At 43.7% G+C, this 19,461-nt stretch overlaps 2 protein-coding genes and 1 long non-coding RNA gene across 6 annotated transcripts in view; 2 read left to right on the top strand and 1 right to left on the bottom strand.

Moving 5' to 3' along the window:
• The window catches only part of LOC6583551 (teneurin-m), a 143,944-nt gene that overhangs the window by 23,134 nt on the left and 101,349 nt on the right, over nt 1-19,461 (bottom strand). The window lies entirely within an intron of this gene.
• On the top strand, nt 3,891-10,057 carry LOC122757527. Its single transcript, XR_006357586.1, has 3 exons — nt 3,891-5,549; nt 5,860-6,191; nt 6,552-10,057. It is a non-coding gene; the product is annotated as an uncharacterized LOC122757527 (long non-coding RNA).
• On the top strand, nt 16,575-17,541 carry LOC6583552. The gene is made up of 3 exons (XM_002009182.4): nt 16,575-16,725; nt 16,786-17,032; nt 17,094-17,541. Exons 1-3 carry the CDS (start codon nt 16,649-16,651, stop codon nt 17,457-17,459), a joined length of 690 nt encoding a protein of 229 aa, XP_002009218.2. The 5' UTR covers nt 16,575-16,648; the 3' UTR covers nt 17,460-17,541.

Below are 19,461 nucleotides of genomic sequence, written 5' to 3'. Positions count from 1 at the left end.
TTGTGCATCTCTTGCTCTTCCTTTCATAATGACGTCTGCTTATTTTATAGTCAATAAACATTGTCAGCCTTATCGCAATTAATTGAAATTAATGCACACCCTTTGTAATAGGTCATTTGCGGTTTTCCCAATCCCGCCCTGAAACTACAAAGTTATCTGAATCACTGCTGCTGCTGCTGCTCCTTGCCTATTGCCGGCTGCTAATTGCAGTGCAAAACTAATTTAAGCCTTGGCTATGTGCAACTCTGTAGAACGAATTTAAACGGTATGGCTTATACAGATTTTAAGTAAACACACAAAGAAGGCTGAGTCTGGAATGTATTGAGCTATTGATTTAACGCAGCTACAGCTCCTGAGTTATTCAAGATCTAGATTGGAAACAGTCGAAGATTTTTTAATAAACTTATTTTAAGGAAGCTACACCACATACCACATACACGCACACTCACATACACACATTTATTTACACACACACAGACACACAAACTTGGAGTTACGCTTGCAATATTTAAATTCAATTGCATATGTTCGAGCTTGACGGCGCTACGGGGCGCATACTTAACGAGCCACGGCACTCGTCCAGTGCATATTTTATACACATAATTTAATTATCATTGTTGCAAATATGAGATACAACACGCATGAAAAAGTTCGCGTTGCGAGTGCTCCACATATATATTCAATATAGAGACTATTTCATGCCGAATTTGTATTTTAATAATATCCCAGTTATATGGAACCATTCACTATTTCATATTGAATTCATAGTTCAATAATATCTCAAATGTTTCTCGATTGAAGCGAGGGCCAAGAAATACTGACCTACAATGCCCTAAGTCTAGATACGACTACGTACTGCTGTCCACACAGCAGCCACTCCTCGTTTAAGAGTAAGAGTAGTACTACTGGACGGGTTCTTGACTACAAATCTATCAAATATCCTTTTAAACTATATCTGTGATAGTTGCACTCATAAATTCTTCTGTATTTTAACTCTCTCAATCTCAACTGGATCGATGTCTCTCCTTCGGCAAGGATATCTCTATTGAAAATTGGATTATACTCGATTCAAGCACACAACTCTTTAAAAAAAAAAACCAAGATACTAACAAAAAAAAAAAAAAAAAAAAAACTCATCCTGTATAATTGCAAATAGACTGTTTAGGAACAAATAGTACAATGGAGTCATTTAATTAAATTTATTCCACTCTTCGTTCAATTTCTAGTAGGTATATAAGTCGTACAAAAATGAAGTCTATTTCATTATTTTAAGCTGATTGTTATATCAGATTCAATAAAGTACAGAATGTATTTATTTTAGGGATTCATTGAATTATTCTCTCGTTCGCTTTCACATTTCTATCCCTAAACTTTCAAGTTCTCTGAGCAGAGTATCGCACAGTCAGATCCGATCGACGTGTCGATTGACATTTGGAATATATATATATATATAAAATAAAAAGCTGGCGTAATTTTATTTGCGATATTTGTCACATTTACTCGAAAGCCCTTCGGGCACGCCAAATCGTGCTATTATTTATGAATTATGATGCACTTTGCTATTTTTATGACATTTAATTGTTTTAATTTTACGCGTCCGATCCCATTAAATATGCGCAACGCCGCGGCGATAATAATAAAAAGATTTGACATTATGAATTTAATGAAATTAATATTTGTGATGCAATTACGCGTTTTTAGAGCACATTATTCAAGCACTCGAAATTGAATTAAATTTAAATGCAATAGTTTGCGCCGATCCATCTGCCAGCTCGGGCTGGCATAGTTTGAAGTTAATTGCCCTTGATGCGCGGCCGTGATGGGCCCCGCTGCCAATAACTGTATAAATTAATGCAATATTATTAACCGACAAAATATGCCCATCAAATGGCGCCCCAAACAATTTGAAGTTTACGATAATTGTGGCCAATAAAGCGTTGCCATGGATGAGGCCGGCCAAGTGTTGGCATAAATGAATATTGATGGCAGCGGGATGCATTTAATTGGTCTCTCAGATGCCGACTAGAAACCCTAACCGGAACTACTGCTGCAGCATTACAGCAAGTAAGTTGGCTGATATTCAATATTTGCAGCTGATGGAGCTCCCTCCGCCTCCACTGCGCTTTAAGTGCCATTAAAATGGCAAATAGGCTGTAAAAGTCGCCCGACCCAAACAGTTTTCTCTCCGCTCCCCCCTCGCGAGTGCAGGAGGTGCAGGAGTCTGTTAATTTCATCAGAGCCACTGGTAATGGAGTTGCACCCCAGCACCCCACCACCCCCCACCCCAGCAGCCCAGAGACACAGAGCCAGAGCCAGGCCCTGGATGGATTCTGTTTTTGTGGCCGATGCGCTGAAAAATATTTGCAAAATGAATGCCAAAGAGGGCAGTGCGGTGGGCGTGGTTTCTATATGCACATACATATAATCGGCAAGCCATGCAGCCAGATGGGCTGACCGAATGGGAGCCACTGCGGACTGGCTACAATTTATTATATTAAGTATTAATGTTGGCTACGCCGGACAGCCAGAGCAATACATTTTGCTACTGTCTGTCTATCTGTGTGTGTGCTAGTGTGTGTGTGTGTGTGTGTGTGTGGGGAATGTTGGTATATATGCATAATCCGAAAGCCAAAAGTAATTATATTAAGTAATTGATGAATTTGCCTTTTTCCGCGGCAATCCTCATCAGACGACGACAAACACTTTTTGCCAAAGGCTACGAGCATACCACGCCCACTCCCCAGCACCGCAGGCGCAATTGTATCTATCACACACACAGACACAGCTACTGTCGGCTAGGAGGGGGATTTGTGCTATATGGCCAATGCCAGACAAACGCCAGACGGCCTGCGCCGGCTACACAGTAGACGATAGACTGTATCCCGTGGACTATCGTCGTCCGGCCGTGGCTGTTAGTGCTGGAGCTGTGGCTGGAATAAAATTTAATAAAGCGCCAAATAAAAATTTATTGTGTGTCATTTTAGGCGCAGTGCGACAATGACGGACAATTTTGATTTGCCGACTTGATAGCCGTCAATTTCCGGCAAGAGCGCTCCAAGAGCAATAAGGGATAGTTGTTACACATATTCACATACACACACACACACACACACACACTCATACTTCAGTTGATTTGAAGATTTATTTGCTGCTTTAAATTTAAGTGATATAAATTGCACTCGAAAGCCTTCCTCGGCCGGGAATCAGCTGTGAAGGGGTTGCCTCCCCCCCAAGTTGCATATCTGGATGACTGATTGGCCATAAAATGTAAAATGCTCAGCCTTTGGCTGTGGGGCTCGCCTGCAGAGCGGTTGCAAATGTGAACTGTCCTGCCAGCTGTAAAAGTTCTGGCTCACACATACTATTGGCGCAGCGATTGAGACTCATTAATAAGCCGAGAGAGTAGTAAAAATTTGATAATGGCTCCTTTTATGGGCTCTTATCGAAGGCGTCGAGCATAACAAATGCTCGCAGAGCACTCGCCGTCCAGTGGGCAGCCTAGAATACTCTCGGCTAGTTATCTGGGCGATTGCCTTGTCCCATTGTTGAATGAAATGGTAGAGAGAGTGAGTGAGAGAGAGAGAGAGAGAGAGAGTGAGAGAGAAAATGGAAAGAAAGAAACTTTCAATTGATTGGGGCCTCCGTTTGGCAGTCGACAGAACTTTCTCTCGTAAATGCGAAGCGATGCCGAAGTTTATTACTCAATTACAAAGCCATCAAAATAAAAAGGGAAACGTCGACAGCGAATGGCCAAGAAATCCAAAAGATAAATGAAATTGATAAGCGCGTAATTTATGTTTGGATTTCGTTTTATTCTGTCATTAACGCACATTTGCCATTTGCCATTTGCCACGCCCCTCGCGAGGCCGAGCCGGTCCCGAATGCCCGTTTTTCGGAAATAATTTCTCTGGCCACAGAGCGAATGGGCGAAAATGCTTTCACTTTCGAAGGTTCCATCAATTGGTCGAAAATGTCTCTCAGCCGAGTAGTTGCCCCAGCTAACGATGTGGACGGGATAGTTTTTGCTCCTGCTCCTTAACTAATTCCCAGACAAGGTGGGTATATATGTATATGTATGTGTGTGTGTGTGTGTGTGCTTGTGTGTGTGTTTGTGTGTGTGTCGCATCCGTAGCACAGTCTAACCTCTTTGCCCACACTCTGGCATCACATCGATCAAAGCGAGCAATTCCCAGCGTAAATGACATTAAACCTCCCCCCGCTCACCCCCTTACCCATCACGATTGCGGCATATAAACTGCCAAGGCAGTTTGCCAGCGTTTGGGGGCTGGGGTTCTGTTCGCTCAACGGATATTCTGTGAGAGCATTAGAGGGTCTCTGATTGTGCCACGCCCACTTTACCAGCATAATGCATAACTAATTTTCGCAGTAGAATCAACAATGGGTTTGCTGGCTGCATCTACTGAAATATTGAAACATGAAAATTGTCAAAAACAGCGACAAGAGCACAAAACCCAACGAGAGAGAGAGAGAGAGAGAGAGAGAGTGAGAGTGAGACAGGCAGGGAGAGGGGGGAGAATGGGATGTCATGAGCATTACCTGTCAGGCCTGTGCGGAAATGAAATTTTGCAATGATATCAAAGAGGTGGGACAAAGTTGGTGTGGAGGCGGGGGCGTGGCATGAGCTATGCATGCATATTTCCTCCTGACTGACAATTTTGACAATGTTGACAATTTTTGTTATGCAATAAAAATTATGTGTGTGGGTGGTGCGTGATACGTGGCTCAGCCGTGTGTTATACAAACTGTTATATTGCGGCTTTGCTAATTGTTGAATTCATTTGAGTGCACTTTACACTGGCAATGGAAATGGGGAGCCCAAGCGCCACTTTTGATCTCGTTTCCTTCGATAGGCGATTAATTAATTTTGATAATCGGCAGCGAATAGAGTGGAATGCAAAGGGAATAGCTATGATGACTAAAAGCACGCAAATGGAATTGCTTCCGAGAGCTGGGCACACTGAAAGCACTGAATGTGCCCCGATAAATGCTCGATACCTCAACATTGACGACGGCCACACAGTTATCTGCCGTAGAAGTAGAAATTCATTAGCGTCACGTTCCAGCCGTTTGCACCTGCACATATACACACATACACTTGTGTGGCTGTGCTGCTGACCAGACACTTCAGGCGGGGAGGGGCAGCACTCACGAAAATCCACTAAAGCAATTCAATTCAATTACAAAACGCTCGCCCCAGCCACCCCGGCCACCCCGGCCGCCTCAGTCCGCCCTTGGCCTGTCAATTAGCGGGCTGTCTAAGCTGATACGCATTTTATGTAGCATACCTGTGTGCGGGACGCAAAAATGTTGGCCTTTAATCAACGCCAAGTTGAGCAGGCCGACGACTTAGCGGCTGATTGGATTGCGGCTGCCGCAGCTCACGGGGGGGTGGAGGCTGCTAAGAAGCCCATGATAGCAGGAGCTTTAAAAAGGCGGCCGAAGCGGGGTGAGCTGCGTTTTTATAATTAGACGCAGCCAAGGCAACAACAAATTAAATCAACGACAGCGGGATTCGGGGCGAGGGGAAGGTAAGCTGAATAGGTGCGCTCTTGTTCGGAATTAGCCGGGCTTTAAGAACTCGTCATTTGCGGTAATAAATCTTCAACCATTTACTCACACCTGCTCTAATCATTTTCCATTTTCCATGTTCCGTTTTCCACTTTACATTTGCTGCTTTGCTTCTTTTTCGTTTTTTCGTTTTTTTCTTCATGCTGCGCTTTAAGTAATTTCAATTTCATTTTCATTTCTCACACAGACAAAAGTAATTAGAGGCTCTGGCGTATTTTACGTGCCGAATTAATTAAAATTATTTCCATTTCTTTTCTTATTTTTCTCAAGTCAGTTATTTCCGCTGAACACGATTTCTGCCCGACCCTCGATGCGATGCGATGCGATGCGGTAATTAAAACGACATTATTCAATATTACAAATGCGAAAACAGCCAAAGCAAAAAGGATTTTGAAAGGTAAAAAAAAGGAATGGGTCGGGCAGGAGACGGCGCGTCGGCTTCAACAGGCGTTTATTACTCCTCGGACGAAAGCGGACTATCTAGATGGGGCCAAGAAATGGATAGAAGAGCCAGCGGTAATGGGAACGGGTTCGGGTTCGGGCTCGTAAAACCCTTTTCCTGCCCACGTTTCCTGCCCTTGGTCCTCAACCTTTGTGGCAAGGTAAGAAATCAAAAAACGATTAGTCTTAGATTTTTTCTGCTTTCCTTTTCATTTTTCCTTTAGCCCTTCTGGCTGCGCCTTATGTGATGAGTGGCGCGTGTTTTTGCCTCAACATGACAGTGGGCGTGGCTGCGCCCAGTGGCAAGTACTTTCAATAAGGCTGCCCCATCTGAATGACCAAGGCAGACAAATTTAATCGCTCCGCCCTGTTCCCTCTCCTCAGTGTCCCGTCCACAGCTCCAGTTCATTGTCGACATTGGAGCTGATGTTGGTGTCGGCATTGTCAGCATGCGGTTCAATAAACTTTTGTCTAGCCTAGAAATCCATTAACGCACCATCGACTTGATCGATTTTCCGTAGGTCCGAAACAACGAATCGACGCTAGGCAAATCACAAAAAACATGATGGAAAAAAGTGCTCGCTGCAGTGCAGTGCAGACGGCGACTGCGACTGCGACTGCGACTGCGACTATTTTTAATCACTTCAACAGTTTTATTGTCTGCTGCCAACGAGCGAGCAAACGCACTCACAAATTTAATAGATTGCCGAGCGGGCGGGCAGCGGGCAGCGGGCAGCGGTTCGTCTGCCATGGAAGGCGGCTAGCAGCAGAGCAAACAAAAACGCATGAGCTAAAATGTAAACATAAGCACAAAAAGAGAAGGAAAGGCAAGGGGGAGTGAAAAAAAAAACAAGCCGTCAAAGTAGAAAGAGCCGGAATTTAAATGCGGGCAACAAGGGGTTAACTCTGCGAGTCAGCCAACGCCTATTCACAGCAGCAATGAATGACTCGTCAGCGCCTGGGGGTATGCAATGGATTTATGAAGATATTCCCCCTCCTGCTGCTGCTGCCGCTGCTGCCACTGCGGCAAATGATTTTGTCGATAAGCATGAAAGACGCCAAGCCGGTAAATCTAGCAGCAATCTGCCCCACGCCCAGCCCGACAGATGCATATCAATGAAGCCCACGTGGGGGTCTAGCAAATGCCATTGCATGCCACCGTGCCACTCAGCCGCCCTCGGAAGTTTCAGGACATTCTTGCGCTGGCGTGCGTCATCGTCCTCGAGCCCAACCTGACACGAATCTGCACGATACGGCTGCGTGCCTTCAAGTGTTACACATTTGCATTTTGGCTACAAGCACATACAACACAGCAACAAAGCACACAACAGAGAAGGGAGAACGGAGAATGGAGAATGGAGAACAGGGAACTGAGAACTGAGAACTTAGAGCCTGCCAGAGCCGTCATAGTTGGCGCAAAAAGTAGTTTGCCCTTTAGTTATGAAAATTGCGAGTTGCTTTTGTTTTGCGAGCCATTTTTAGACGCTTATAATTGCTCCATTAAAATTTGTTTATGGCCAAAGTTTATACTTGACAAGCAGGTCGTGTTGAGCTCCGCTGCCAGCCCAGTAATTAGAACGTCACAACTTTTTCTCCTGCTGTAACTGGGCGCTATTTTCGGACTCCCTAGAGGATTATTTTAGCGAGCACGCTCTCTGCTGCTCTGTCACGATATGGAAGCAAGTTAGCTACTTCAAAACTGGATTGTTTCTCATTACGATTTTCCCATGAACTGAACGTTATCCGAGCAGTTAGCAAGAAATCCAAAGTTCTTCAAAAAGTCAATCTCTGCGTATCGTATTTATAAAATAAATGACATTAAACCCAATTAATGGCCCAATCCAATTCATTTCATTTCATTTCTAATCTATATATATACAAGTAAAGAAATTGTCCTAATGTATTTCAGGGGATATCTCTCTTATATTTGCAGTAGCTACAGTTTTTCTTGCCATCAGCAGGGAGCAGAGAGTCAGGTGGACAGTGTCATTAGCCCACACACACACACACACACACACACACACACACACACAGAGTGACTCTTCCACATCTTCGCACTTTGTAATTGGCAATGATTGAAAGCTCCTGCCCGGAAGCCATAGCATTGCGCATCGCATCATTTGTTAGATGACACATGCAAAAAGTTGTTACCTTCCATCAATTACCAGAAGGTTAGACAAGGTCGGGCGTCGTCCTGATGGGGCTTTTACTTTTAATCTCTGCTCTTGGGGTGCGCTGGATCTAGCTAACTCTTTCGTTCGGGAAATTTAATATCATCGCACCCAGAGTTTCTATTGGCGTTACACTAAAAGGTTTTCACGACGCTTTTAATTACACGTTAAACAAAAGCAGCGCACACTCACACGCACACACCCATAACACAGACTGAGACCCGCCCATCAAGGCCAACCAATTTTTGTTGCTGCCCCGGTTCGGTTCGGTTCGGTTCGGTTCGGTTTGCAAATTGCGAGAGTTTGCGATTTGCGCTTGATTAAATTCTAATTATAAAGCGTGCGTATTTCCAGTAGCCGCTTCGCCTCGCTCTGCCCCGCCCCCATTTTCTCCATTCACCATTTCCACTGATTTTTACGACTTTTTAATGATTTTGACTGCCAGTCACTCATTTCGCCACGTTCCTTGTTGCCGCTGCCGTTGCCGTTGCCGTTGCTGTGGGTAGCTCGCTTCCAATAGCAGCTATGCGTGTTAGGTCTTCTTCTTGCTCCTCCTCCTCCTGTTAATGCTGCTCCTCTGTTTTAGCTTTCCCTTTCGCCAACAGTTTTCCAATTTTCTTTGGCATTTCGTTTACGTTTCGATAATTCTCGGGTCCTTATTGGGTTGCTTGGCTGTTGTTGGCCTTGCGTGCAATTTGCACTGCCTCCAGCGCCTCGACTCCTGCCCCCACCAAGCGCCACTCGCCACCCGCCACCCGCCACCCGCTGCCTGCCGCGTTGCCGCGCCCACTTTGTTTAATGCGACTTTTAACGCTGATTAATGTTTCCTCGTACTGGCTGTCCCTTTACCTTTGCCTTTTGGTTTCGGCTTCGGTTCTGGTTTCCATTTGGCATTCTTTTTACTGCGCTTTCACGGCTTGCATGTCAAATGGTTCTCTTTTTTCGCATTATTTTTTGATATTGCGAGATTTACGAGAATCGTTTCGAGCGGTGCGTTTATTAAATTCATTAAAAATATCCATTTCGACCGCAGCGAGGCCAACAAAACCAATAACAGTGACAACAACAACAAAAACAACAACAGCAACAACAAGCTGCGACATTTAAACATTTGCCAACTGGCAAGTTATTTGCTGGCTGTCACATGTCAATAAAATTAACACTTGAATGGCAAAGCCAACAACGGACAGACAGGCGGACAAGTGGACGGACGGACGGACGGACGGACGGGCAGATGGACATATGAACAGACAGCGTAGAAATAATATATACATTTGTCTGTGTGTGTGTGTGTGTGTCTACTTTTTTTAAATTAAAACAACAACAATCAAAAGGCCTAAAGGACAACGAGCTAAGCTGCCTGCAATAATTTGCTCGACAGCTGCAAATGCAAATTTCAGCATGAACTAAATTGAAATTTATACAGAAATCTATGTGGACATGGCATGCTGACCGAATGCTCTCTCTCCCTCTCTCTGTCCCTCTCTCTCTGTCTCTCTCTCTCCCTCATACTTTGCTGGCTGCTGAAATGGAAATTACATTAAGTGCTCGCTGCAGTCGAGGCGACCCGAACAACAGCCACAACATTTGCTGCTGTTATTGGGACAATTTTCACTAAAATCAAAGCGAATTACACTCAATTGCAATCATTTCATATTTCCGGACCGCTAACTGCTCTGGCGCCTGAAATGCTGCCGTTCTTGGCTGCTGCAGCTTCAGCAACAATAAATGAATTTTCCAAGGGAGCCAAATTGGAAAATGGAATAGATTTTTGATGTTTATGTTAATGTTCCCTACTTACAGCACTGCTGGAGACATTTCGGAAACGATTCTATTTAGATTTAAAAATGTTTCAACTATTTTATCTATAGATGTATAGATCCAATATAATAGAGCAATACAAATATCAACAGAAAAGCAAAACAATGAAAATCAGCAATCACAGTTAAATATAATCATTCATAAAGTTTTTCAATATATCTCTCTAGTAGACAGTTAAAGATACCAACCACATTTGCTCTACATAATTATTCTACAAATTTCGTATTGCAAAACTCATATTGTTCATTCTACGGGTTCAGGGAAATAAATTATAATAAATAAATAATTTTATTTGTTGCGAGTCTAGTGCACTATTAAAGAGTCACTGCATGCAAAACATGTCGCTCTGCATGCTCCTCAAAGTATTATTCAAAGCGAATAATTTGTTGCCTGATCTGCTGCATTTTGGTCGGGCGCAAAGTATGCAATGTTGCAATGCATATCATGCCGCAAGTTCATTGCCAACACAGGCACACATACATACATATACTCATAATATACACAGAAAGAAAGAGAGAGAGAGAGAGAGGGTGGGGAGCAAAGCGGCTTATAGTTGACATAATTGTTTGTGTGAAGCTTTTGAGCATTTTGGAGCAGCATCGGTCGAGGGGTCATTGCAGTGGAGTGTGTCTGCTGTCTGTCGTGGCTTTGTCCGAGCCAGGCCAATAAAATATGAATTTATGGCCTATTTGCATGGCTTTGCGCAAAGACAAGTGCTCTTTGCACAGAGAGACAATGCAACAATGCTGTGGCACATTGGCCAAACGAGTCTGTGATTCGAAAACAAGCAACTAAGTCACTTGCAAAGCCAAATTAAGGCACAAAACTTCCCCAGCTTAATGAGTTTACGCACACACACAGACATGGTTTGAGCATGCCAATACAACAGAGCCACATCCACATGGCGCAAGCATATAGAAACTGTGCGGAGCTGGCGTCTAAAAACTGCATAAAAAGCCAAAAGCATCCGAGCCAACGAATTGTGCTGTATCATTGAAAGCGTTGTAAGCATGACACCCTAGCATAAGCATAAAGCGGCTTGGGGCCTTCACTCAGATTTGGTAATGGATTCGGGACGGGCCAACACTTAGTACCCTGGGTGGGGTCAAGCATTGCTTCAGCCGAGGGATGAGCGCCGATTGTCGAAATGCTGACTACTGAGAACCTCAAAATTTGCATTGCTCAATGCCCGCAACGAGCCCTAAACGGATTTAGTTCGAGCAACGGCATTTCAAGAGCATATTGAATGTACGAACTATACGAAAATTTCTAATTGACTAACTCGATTTGAAGGCAACTGTACGGCAAGTTGATGATGACGATGCTTTTCTCGCTTGGCTCTCTTGGTCGTCCTAGACAAACAGAAACGAAAAGTTCCCTTACACTCCCAGCTCCCAGCCCTGCTCCCCAGCCATTGGCAGTGCCCCGCTCCCCAGCTATGGCCTTTGTAGAAAGTTTAGTGTCAAATGGATAAATTTGATTATGATTCTTAGTTGGGTTATGGTAATCGAGTTGGAAATACTTCAAAGTTTCGTTTCGTTGATGGCGGCAGGGCTTCTGCGCGCTTTAAAATCTGCGCTCATTTACGCATTCAAAAGGGTTTTCAGTTTCATGAGCAAATTAATTGCTCGACAAATTTAATGCTTGGCGCAAGCTAAAAGCAAGGTTCTGCTATTCAACAGAGATCTCATCAAGTATGCATTAAATCGCATCCAGCTGAGATTTTGATGTCCAGTTCTAGTTGCCCTGAGAAATCACACTTGAAATAAGAAAAACAAAAAACAACTCATATAACATCGTATGAGGAAACGTAGTCCAATAATAGTCCAGGGAATTACTCTTTTGGTAAGTGAATAAGTAGAGATGTAAATCAAAAGCCTAATCATCTTTAATTGCAACAATGTTGAATTGATAAACGAAATGACGGAAAATATTACCCATATAAATGCATTATTGATAATATTCCCCATAAACCTATCATAATGGACGGCTATCTGAATGAGTGTGGAATATTTATGCATATTAATTAGGCTGGCGCCCATTTAACGAATGGACATGGGCATGGCCATAGCTCTGGCTATTATGCATATTTGTAAACACTTCAATCAATTAGTTTTAGGGCCGACTCTAAATGCAGTTTTTCGATATCCGCATAAACCGGCCACAAAATAACCAAATAACTTGTACAAATTGTTCGCATTAGATTTGGAAATAATATGCATTATGCAGGCAACAAAAAATGCAATCTAAATTAAATGTGAAATGCGCAAGCGGGCAACATAAGAGGAACAATGGATTATGCATGTGTGTGTATGTGTGTGTTGGGCTAATGAAGCTGGCAATTCACATAGTGCGACACATTCACACCTGCAATTAGCTACTCCCTGCGTATGGGAGGGGCGTGGTCGCTGTCAGTCAACCAGTTGGAGTTGCAATTGCAATTGCAGTGGCTGCTGCAGCTGTCCAAAATGTAATATTTAACGTCATTTTATGCAAATTGAAATTATGTTAATGGGCAACCAAACAGCAGCAGCAGCAGCAGCGGCAACAGCAGCAGCGGCAACAGCAGCAACAGCAGCAGCAGCAACAGCAGCAGCAGCAGCAGCAGCAGCAGCAACGACAACAAGAACAACCTTGGCAAATATTATGCGAAAAGTGAAGCATTAAGCATGCAGACTGCTGCCAAACAATGTCGATTGTTGACTCTATTTACATGCCACATACATATTATGCAGAGAAAGGGAAAGAAACAGTGCGAGCGAGAGAGAGAGTGAGGGCGCTTGTGTGTGGGCGAGCTGGCAGCATGAAGAAACTGCACATGTCTTCGGCGGCAATTGAATTGACAGACAGTCAGTCACCCATTCAGTCTGAGCTCCATTCATCCATCGACTCATTCATTCAATCTCGTTCATTTCGAATTCAGTTCGCAATTCGCTTAAAGCATTTTGCATGTTTAACCGCCGCTCGGCTTCTGTTTTCTGTCATATTAATAATAATGCATGCCTGCAATTGCAACAGGAGCAGCAGCAGCAACAGCATCTGTAACTGGCAACTGCCAACAGGCAAACTTTGCTTCATTTGCATTTTCATAATAATCATAATAATGTACAATACAATCACTTCAATGCAGCAGCATCAGAGGCAGCCTGAGCCGTAGCCGTAGAACCACCAAACCCAAAAACCGATAGCTGCCAGCAAACGTAATAAGCACATAAACTTATTCTGTTGCATGCCACTGCGTGTGGCATTTATAGTGACGACTGTGAGAGAGATCGAGCCTGACGAGCCGACAAGCTGTCGCTGTTAGGGACTAGGCCACAGGGACTAGGCCACAGAGCTAAACTCATAGGCAGGGCGAAGCTCAACACATTTCGATATATTTTTTCTATCTCTCCTTCGTTATTAACGTCTCTCGTTTATATTTTCTTGAGTTGTCCATTCATTATCTATCTGTTAATCTCTATCTTTATATCTTCATATGTCCCTCTCGCTGTCTCTATTTCTCTTTCTCGATCTCGCTCCTTTATCCATCTATCAAATGTTGTATCTCATTTGCACGGGATAGGTTATATACTATGTAACATTTGTAACAGCTTTGCGACGATTATGTGATCAGCATTTATAAAGGAGCAAAATTATTTTACAGTAAAGTTACTTAGGAGATATCATGAATGATTTATTCTCGTCCACAGGTCGATGGCCACACTCTTACATGTTTCTATTGAAATGTTTATACGTACCTAAAACGAGAAAGAGGAAATTGTCTCAATTAGTATAAAATCAATTTGGTTGTCAAATGGGTTAATAATCAAGTGAGTTAGTTTAGTTCGCATTGTAGCTGATGTCAGCTTGATTTATGTTATGGAAGCTAGCCAAAATTTAAAGAGAGGATGATTGCAGGGCAAACGAATCTAAGGGACAACAAGGACGACTCGAGGATAAGTGACAGTTACAATAAAAAATCACTCAACTAGGGCTAACTAGATTTCAGTCCCAGAGAGAGTCAGACAGAACTAGAAGAGAAGCAGAAACTTAGTTCCAAGGGCTTACCCATACGTTTAAAGTGCTCTTTACACACACATACACACACATTACACACTTACATAGAATCACAGACAGACATATATTCGCAGAGGACTTGAGTGAAAAAGGAACTAAAGCAATTTCAAATTGAAAACGGCTACGAATTAATCAAATGCTTTTGCCGGGCAGTCTAGCCATTAGAAATACGGACAAAAAATAAACTACGGCCAAAGAGAAATCTCGTAAACAACACGAAAATGTCAGTCAGTCAGGAAGCCAGAAGCCAGCGATAAAGGCAACGCCACAGCTCAAGGCAGAGCCAAATACAAATGCAAAGGCAAAGCCAAAGCCAAAGGCAAAGGCAAAGGGAAATCGAAGCAGGACACGGAGCCAACCCTTTCGGCAATGCGCATTTGCTCCTGATACGCAGTCTGTGTGTAAAATGGATACCCCTACTATATATATATGTATATATATTTTGTTTTCAGTATATATCCGCATGTGTGTGTGTGTCGACTTATATAGTGCAACGCATTAAATCGATAACACGATTTTTCAGCACGAACACACAGTGCGAGTTAAATTGTCAGTTTCATTACATGGCAGGGTTTTTTCTAGCTTTCTTTCTTTCTTTCGTTTCTTTAAAAGCCAAATCACTTCGTCTGCGGCAGAGCTGGGCGAACGCCCTTCCCCGGTAGTAGTTCCTCTTTCGGCGTTCCGGGTTCGGCTTTCGGTTTTGGGTTGCCTTTGGCCCTGGCGCTTCCATTTCTCACATTGCGACAAACGATTTTTCAACTTGGCGCTTCATCGAGCGTCGCTCCCTGCCTGGCCACAGTGGCACCATTTGATTTTGTTGCTTTTCAGTTCTTTTATTTCGTGGTTGGCGCGAGCAAACTCAATTCTACTCAATTTTTGGCGAAGGCGTGTCAGAGCGCCATCCACAGGCAAAAACAAAGGAGAACTGAAAACGCACAGAGAACTTGGCTTTTTGCCCCTTAGAGACGCCAGACGCGAGACTAGAGACTAGAGCTCGAGACTCGAGTGCTTTGGCTGGCATTGGCGAGCTGAAGTTCCACAAACATTTAACTGATTGCCTGGGCGTGCGTGCGCCTTGCCGAGCCCTGCCTCGGGTTGCCTGATTTTTTGATTTGCAATACACCTGGGAGGCCGCAGTGCCCGTCCTGCCGCGGACGCGTGTTATTGCAGGCCAAAACGTTCGAGCTCGAAAATAAATTGTCTGTGCGTGCAGTAATTGTAAATTACGTTCTGGGGCTCGGCTAGATTTTCAGTAGACGCCCCAGAAGACTCCTGTTGCCGGCCAAGAAATCAGTAATCAGTTCCCTAGCCCAGTTACTGACGCCTCTCGATGTACCATATGAATTTCTGATTAACAGCGGCTCATATTGCGCCCCATGTCTCGGATACACACGAGACTAGGCCGGCATAGAAGTATGCAACAATTCCATCACTGGGGTAACTCAAACTACTCACCTTGGCCGAGCCGCAAAATCAATAACCATCAGCCAAGACTCTTGTGCCCATAACGGAATTATGTAAAAGTACGCCAGATGCTTGGGGAAATCACTAAATTCAGCCCAGTTCGAGGCTCGACTTCGTGTCTCGCCTAGTTCCCGTCGTGGCAGTTGACTAACCACGCTGTCTCATCTTTTATGAATACGCACACAGATGCTCGCCCACTGATAACTGAGACTGCTTATCTGATAGCCCGCTACCCGCCTGTACGTCCGCCTGTACGACCGCCTGTAGGACCGCCTGTTCGGTTTCGGGAGTCAACTGCATGTGACATTTGCATGCTTACTTAAACAGCAAAAGGCAGAAGCAGCCTCTCCGTCTGGCACGTCTGGGCCGTCAGTTATGCCATACATTTTGGTGGCACGTCTGCCGGAGAATTGCTCAATGCTTCGTCGCTAGCGGGAGATAGAGGAACGGAGGACGAGTGAGAGGGTGCAGCTAGTAGCTGTCAGAACTTTGGGTTAGTTTCACAGCTAGCTGTAGGCAGCAGACAGCCGACAGCCGGCAGCCTGCAGCCTGCAGCCGGCATCCTGTTGACGTCACATCCCACACGTGTGTAGTAAAAATCAGACGTGTACAACTCTCTGGGAGCCAGGCACAGAGCTAGACGAGGCTGCGCCTCCATATACTTTGATTGCTTGCACGTTGCCGTACAATTTTCGGCATGATGGTGGCAACATTTCATGATTTCTCGTACGTGTCGCTGGCTCAGAGCACGCGCACTGGGCCAAGTTAGTTGGCAGCGGCTGCGCCGCATCAGCTACAAGTTCACCAGGACGTCCCTATGCCAATAGCACTCTCTTTTATAGGATTCCGCGACCCGGCGACGTCTGCTTTCGTTTGGTGAGTGATGATGGTTTGCTTTTGCGTTTGATTTTTTTGATTTTGGGCTGTGCTGAACACCGTCTCACAGCCCTCTATAAATCAGGGAACATTTTTGTGGGCTTACCCAAGTAGGCAGGGAATTATCAATCAATTCTTTTCGGGAACTGAGACTGCCTGGGATCACACAGTCAAACAACACATTTACACATGACACCACAGAACACTACCACACTACAAAGGCTTTAATGTCTTTACATTATTTTATATTATACTATTGCGGCAATTTGAAACTACTTCGCTCAGGCACCTACAAGATTACAAGGTAAGGACTATATTCGAGCGAGGTTACATCAATGTGATAGGGATTAATCAACCTTCCTAGAATGTTTGTCGAAACCTTGCGCTTTGTCGAGTCTGATAAACCGTATCCGAAGACCAAATTCGGAAATTTCACATTCAAGCTTTTACGGTTTATTTATCCGCCCTATGGAAAAAACTTGCCGATAGTAACTTTTGATGTGGTTATGCCAGAGCCTGAAAATCTCGGCTTCATAGCGGGAACAGCATGCTTCTCGATCCTCGTTTTGCTCCTTCTGATCTTCAGGATATATAGACGATTCCATGGCCAGGTAAGCCGAATCGCGCTTTCTTAAGAAATATGCATACCAAATATTTGCAACATCTATTCAGGTAAAGTTGCCTGAGCAACCCCTAGAGCAGCCCCAACAAACGGCCGAAGACGATATAGATATATCAGATGATTTCATTCCTGAAAATAACAGCAGCGACTGGCTAACTGACTCCTCACTCTCCGATTGCGTAGAGCGCAGGGTGACGAAAGTCATAAAGAAAGTGAGAGTGCACTTCGAGGAGGAATCGGCCACGGATTCGGAACCGGCGGATACTATCATCGTCGATCGCAGCAACCCTAACGAGTATAGACAAGAGCTTACGAGGTCCAGCCATAAAAATGGCGAGCGAAGTAATCTAATGAATGTAAAAATAGTCCTAGGGAAGCCCCCCAAGTACCCTAGGCATTCTCATAAAAATAAATAGAGACGTGTATTTATTTATTTCCTTCAAGGCTCCAAATATCACGCAGTATTTCGCATTAAACTCATCCGATTTTCGTTGGAAATTTTGCGTTTTAGACTTTTCCTCGTCCTTAATAAGTGTCAGCTTTGCCGCGCGCTGTTATAAAGTAAAGTGACTTTCAGTTTTGTGTATTGTTCATGGGAGATACTGCACATGGAATTAGTGTTCCGCTGGCTGGGCTTCCGAGGCATCAGCCCAGAAGCTGTCTTGCAGCCAGCGGCTGGGGCATAGCCGGCTAGTGTGTGGCGTGGGGAGGGGGTGGGGGGCGTGCCAAAGTATCGTTAAGGCAATCATTTGGCAGCGCATGTGTCAGATTACTTTGTTGGTTTCGTTTTATTTAAATTTCGCTGCTGGCTCCATTTTCGGTGGTTGTTTGTGTCCCCTAAATCTGACAGCGGCGGAAACTGTATGCTAAGCTTTTCTCTTTTCTCTACTTGCTACTCTTGCTCATTCTTCTTTTTTGTTGCTGGCAAACAAATTAATGATTTCCCCAAGCAAATAAATCAAAAGCTTCAAGGATTTCGTTCTGGAGCGGCTTTAAGCTGCGTGCCCACTTCTTGTTCAGCCCGCAGTCGACAGCCTTTTTTCCACTCAACTAAGCGCGTTTGCATCCATCAATGATATATGTCCCCACATATCCATATCCATATATCTAACTATTAAAGTATGTATGTATATACATATAGTTCCGTGCGAGCCTGTTATAATTTATAATCATTGCGCTGGCAGGAGCAGGAGCAGCAGCAGCAACAACAGCATTCCTACTTTACCGCTGAGTGCACAAATACTTCGCTGGCTTTTCTATTTATACACTGTGCACAAATTGCAAAAGAGTTCAACGGGCATCTGAGTAGAAATACATACCTATTTGGCAGCTTGTGAATAATAGGCACAGACTCTATTTTTAGGATCTGCCCAAAGTATGAGGCCAAGGGCTTATTGGCCCAAAACTATCATGCAACGTGAAAATGTCAGCTCTTATAAAACGAATACATTAAAAAGCGAGTTTTTATTTAGATAAGACAGTTTCTTAAATGTGTAATTCAAGTCTGCACAGGAAACGTTTAAAAAATAGTTTCCTGAATCTCTATTGGCATTGCATATAAATTACAAATAAATTATTGATAAATTGAAAGCCATTCCTAACAATAAAATTGTGCCAGAGCTTTGTTGCCGACTGTCAAAATGCACTAAATTTTAAGCTCTTTAAATTATGGCAAAAACCATAAAAAAAATTAAATACATAATGAAAAAATAGGCATTTAATGTTTGTGAATCTAGTGAAAATATTACGCACATTTTCACAGTCGACTTTACTTCGAGCTTAACTGACGACATAATACTCGCTACATCCTCTAGAGGACTGCAGAGCGGGTCGATAGGTCATTCGAGTTGGTATTGATTTGACACGCCTCCAAGGGGCGCTTTTATATAATATTCATATTTTAATAATATATACCACTCGCATTCCCATAATTTATATCGATGTACAGCGACAGAGACATTACGCCGAATACACTCACTTCACTGAACGTGAACGGGTATAATAGGCCGTTACGGGGGTGGAAAACTATTTGAATTATTTATAATAATTCGCTTAATATATTTGTCAGTTGCACACATGGAGCGCTCTTCTCATTATTAAGCCCTCGACAGACCAAACGCCCAAACGCAGGCCTAATACCCCAGAGAGAAGGCTGAACAAAAGAACGGAGCAGAATGTAGCACGAGGAGGGATTTTCATATCTGCATGCCAAAAAATTGTATGGCTACAAATCGGGTTGTTAAATCGGGTTTGGCCAACAAAAGCAGCCATTTTAATCCAACTGAATAGAATAGAGTTGTAATAACTAAAATGTTGGCAATTAATTGGAGTAAGCCTTAATTGGATTGCCTATGAATACTCGCAAAACATTTGTTCTACCTATAGCCAAAGAGTAAAGAGTTTTTGATTTTCATTTGA

The sequence above is a fragment of the Drosophila mojavensis genome, unplaced genomic scaffold (genome assembly GCF_018153725.1).
Source record: "Drosophila mojavensis isolate 15081-1352.22 unplaced genomic scaffold, ASM1815372v1 contig_74, whole genome shotgun sequence".
NCBI lineage: Eukaryota > Metazoa > Arthropoda > Insecta > Diptera > Drosophilidae > Drosophila > Drosophila mojavensis.
Note: the sequence above shows the minus strand (reverse complement) of the source record. Positions and strands in the feature narration are given on the sequence as shown.

Bases quoted from the DNA above. Each gene is read 5' to 3' on its own strand.
- LOC6583552 (XM_002009182.4), top strand. From the start codon at position 16,649: ATGTCTTTACATTATTTTATATTATACTATTGCGGCAATTTGAAACTA. The intron at 16,726-16,785 runs GTAAGGACTATA...CAACCTTCCTAG, and splicing joins GGCACCTACAAGATTACAAG to AATGTTTGTCGAAACCTTGC. The intron at 17,033-17,093 runs GTAAGCCGAATC...ACATCTATTCAG, and splicing joins ATAGACGATTCCATGGCCAG to GTAAAGTTGCCTGAGCAACC.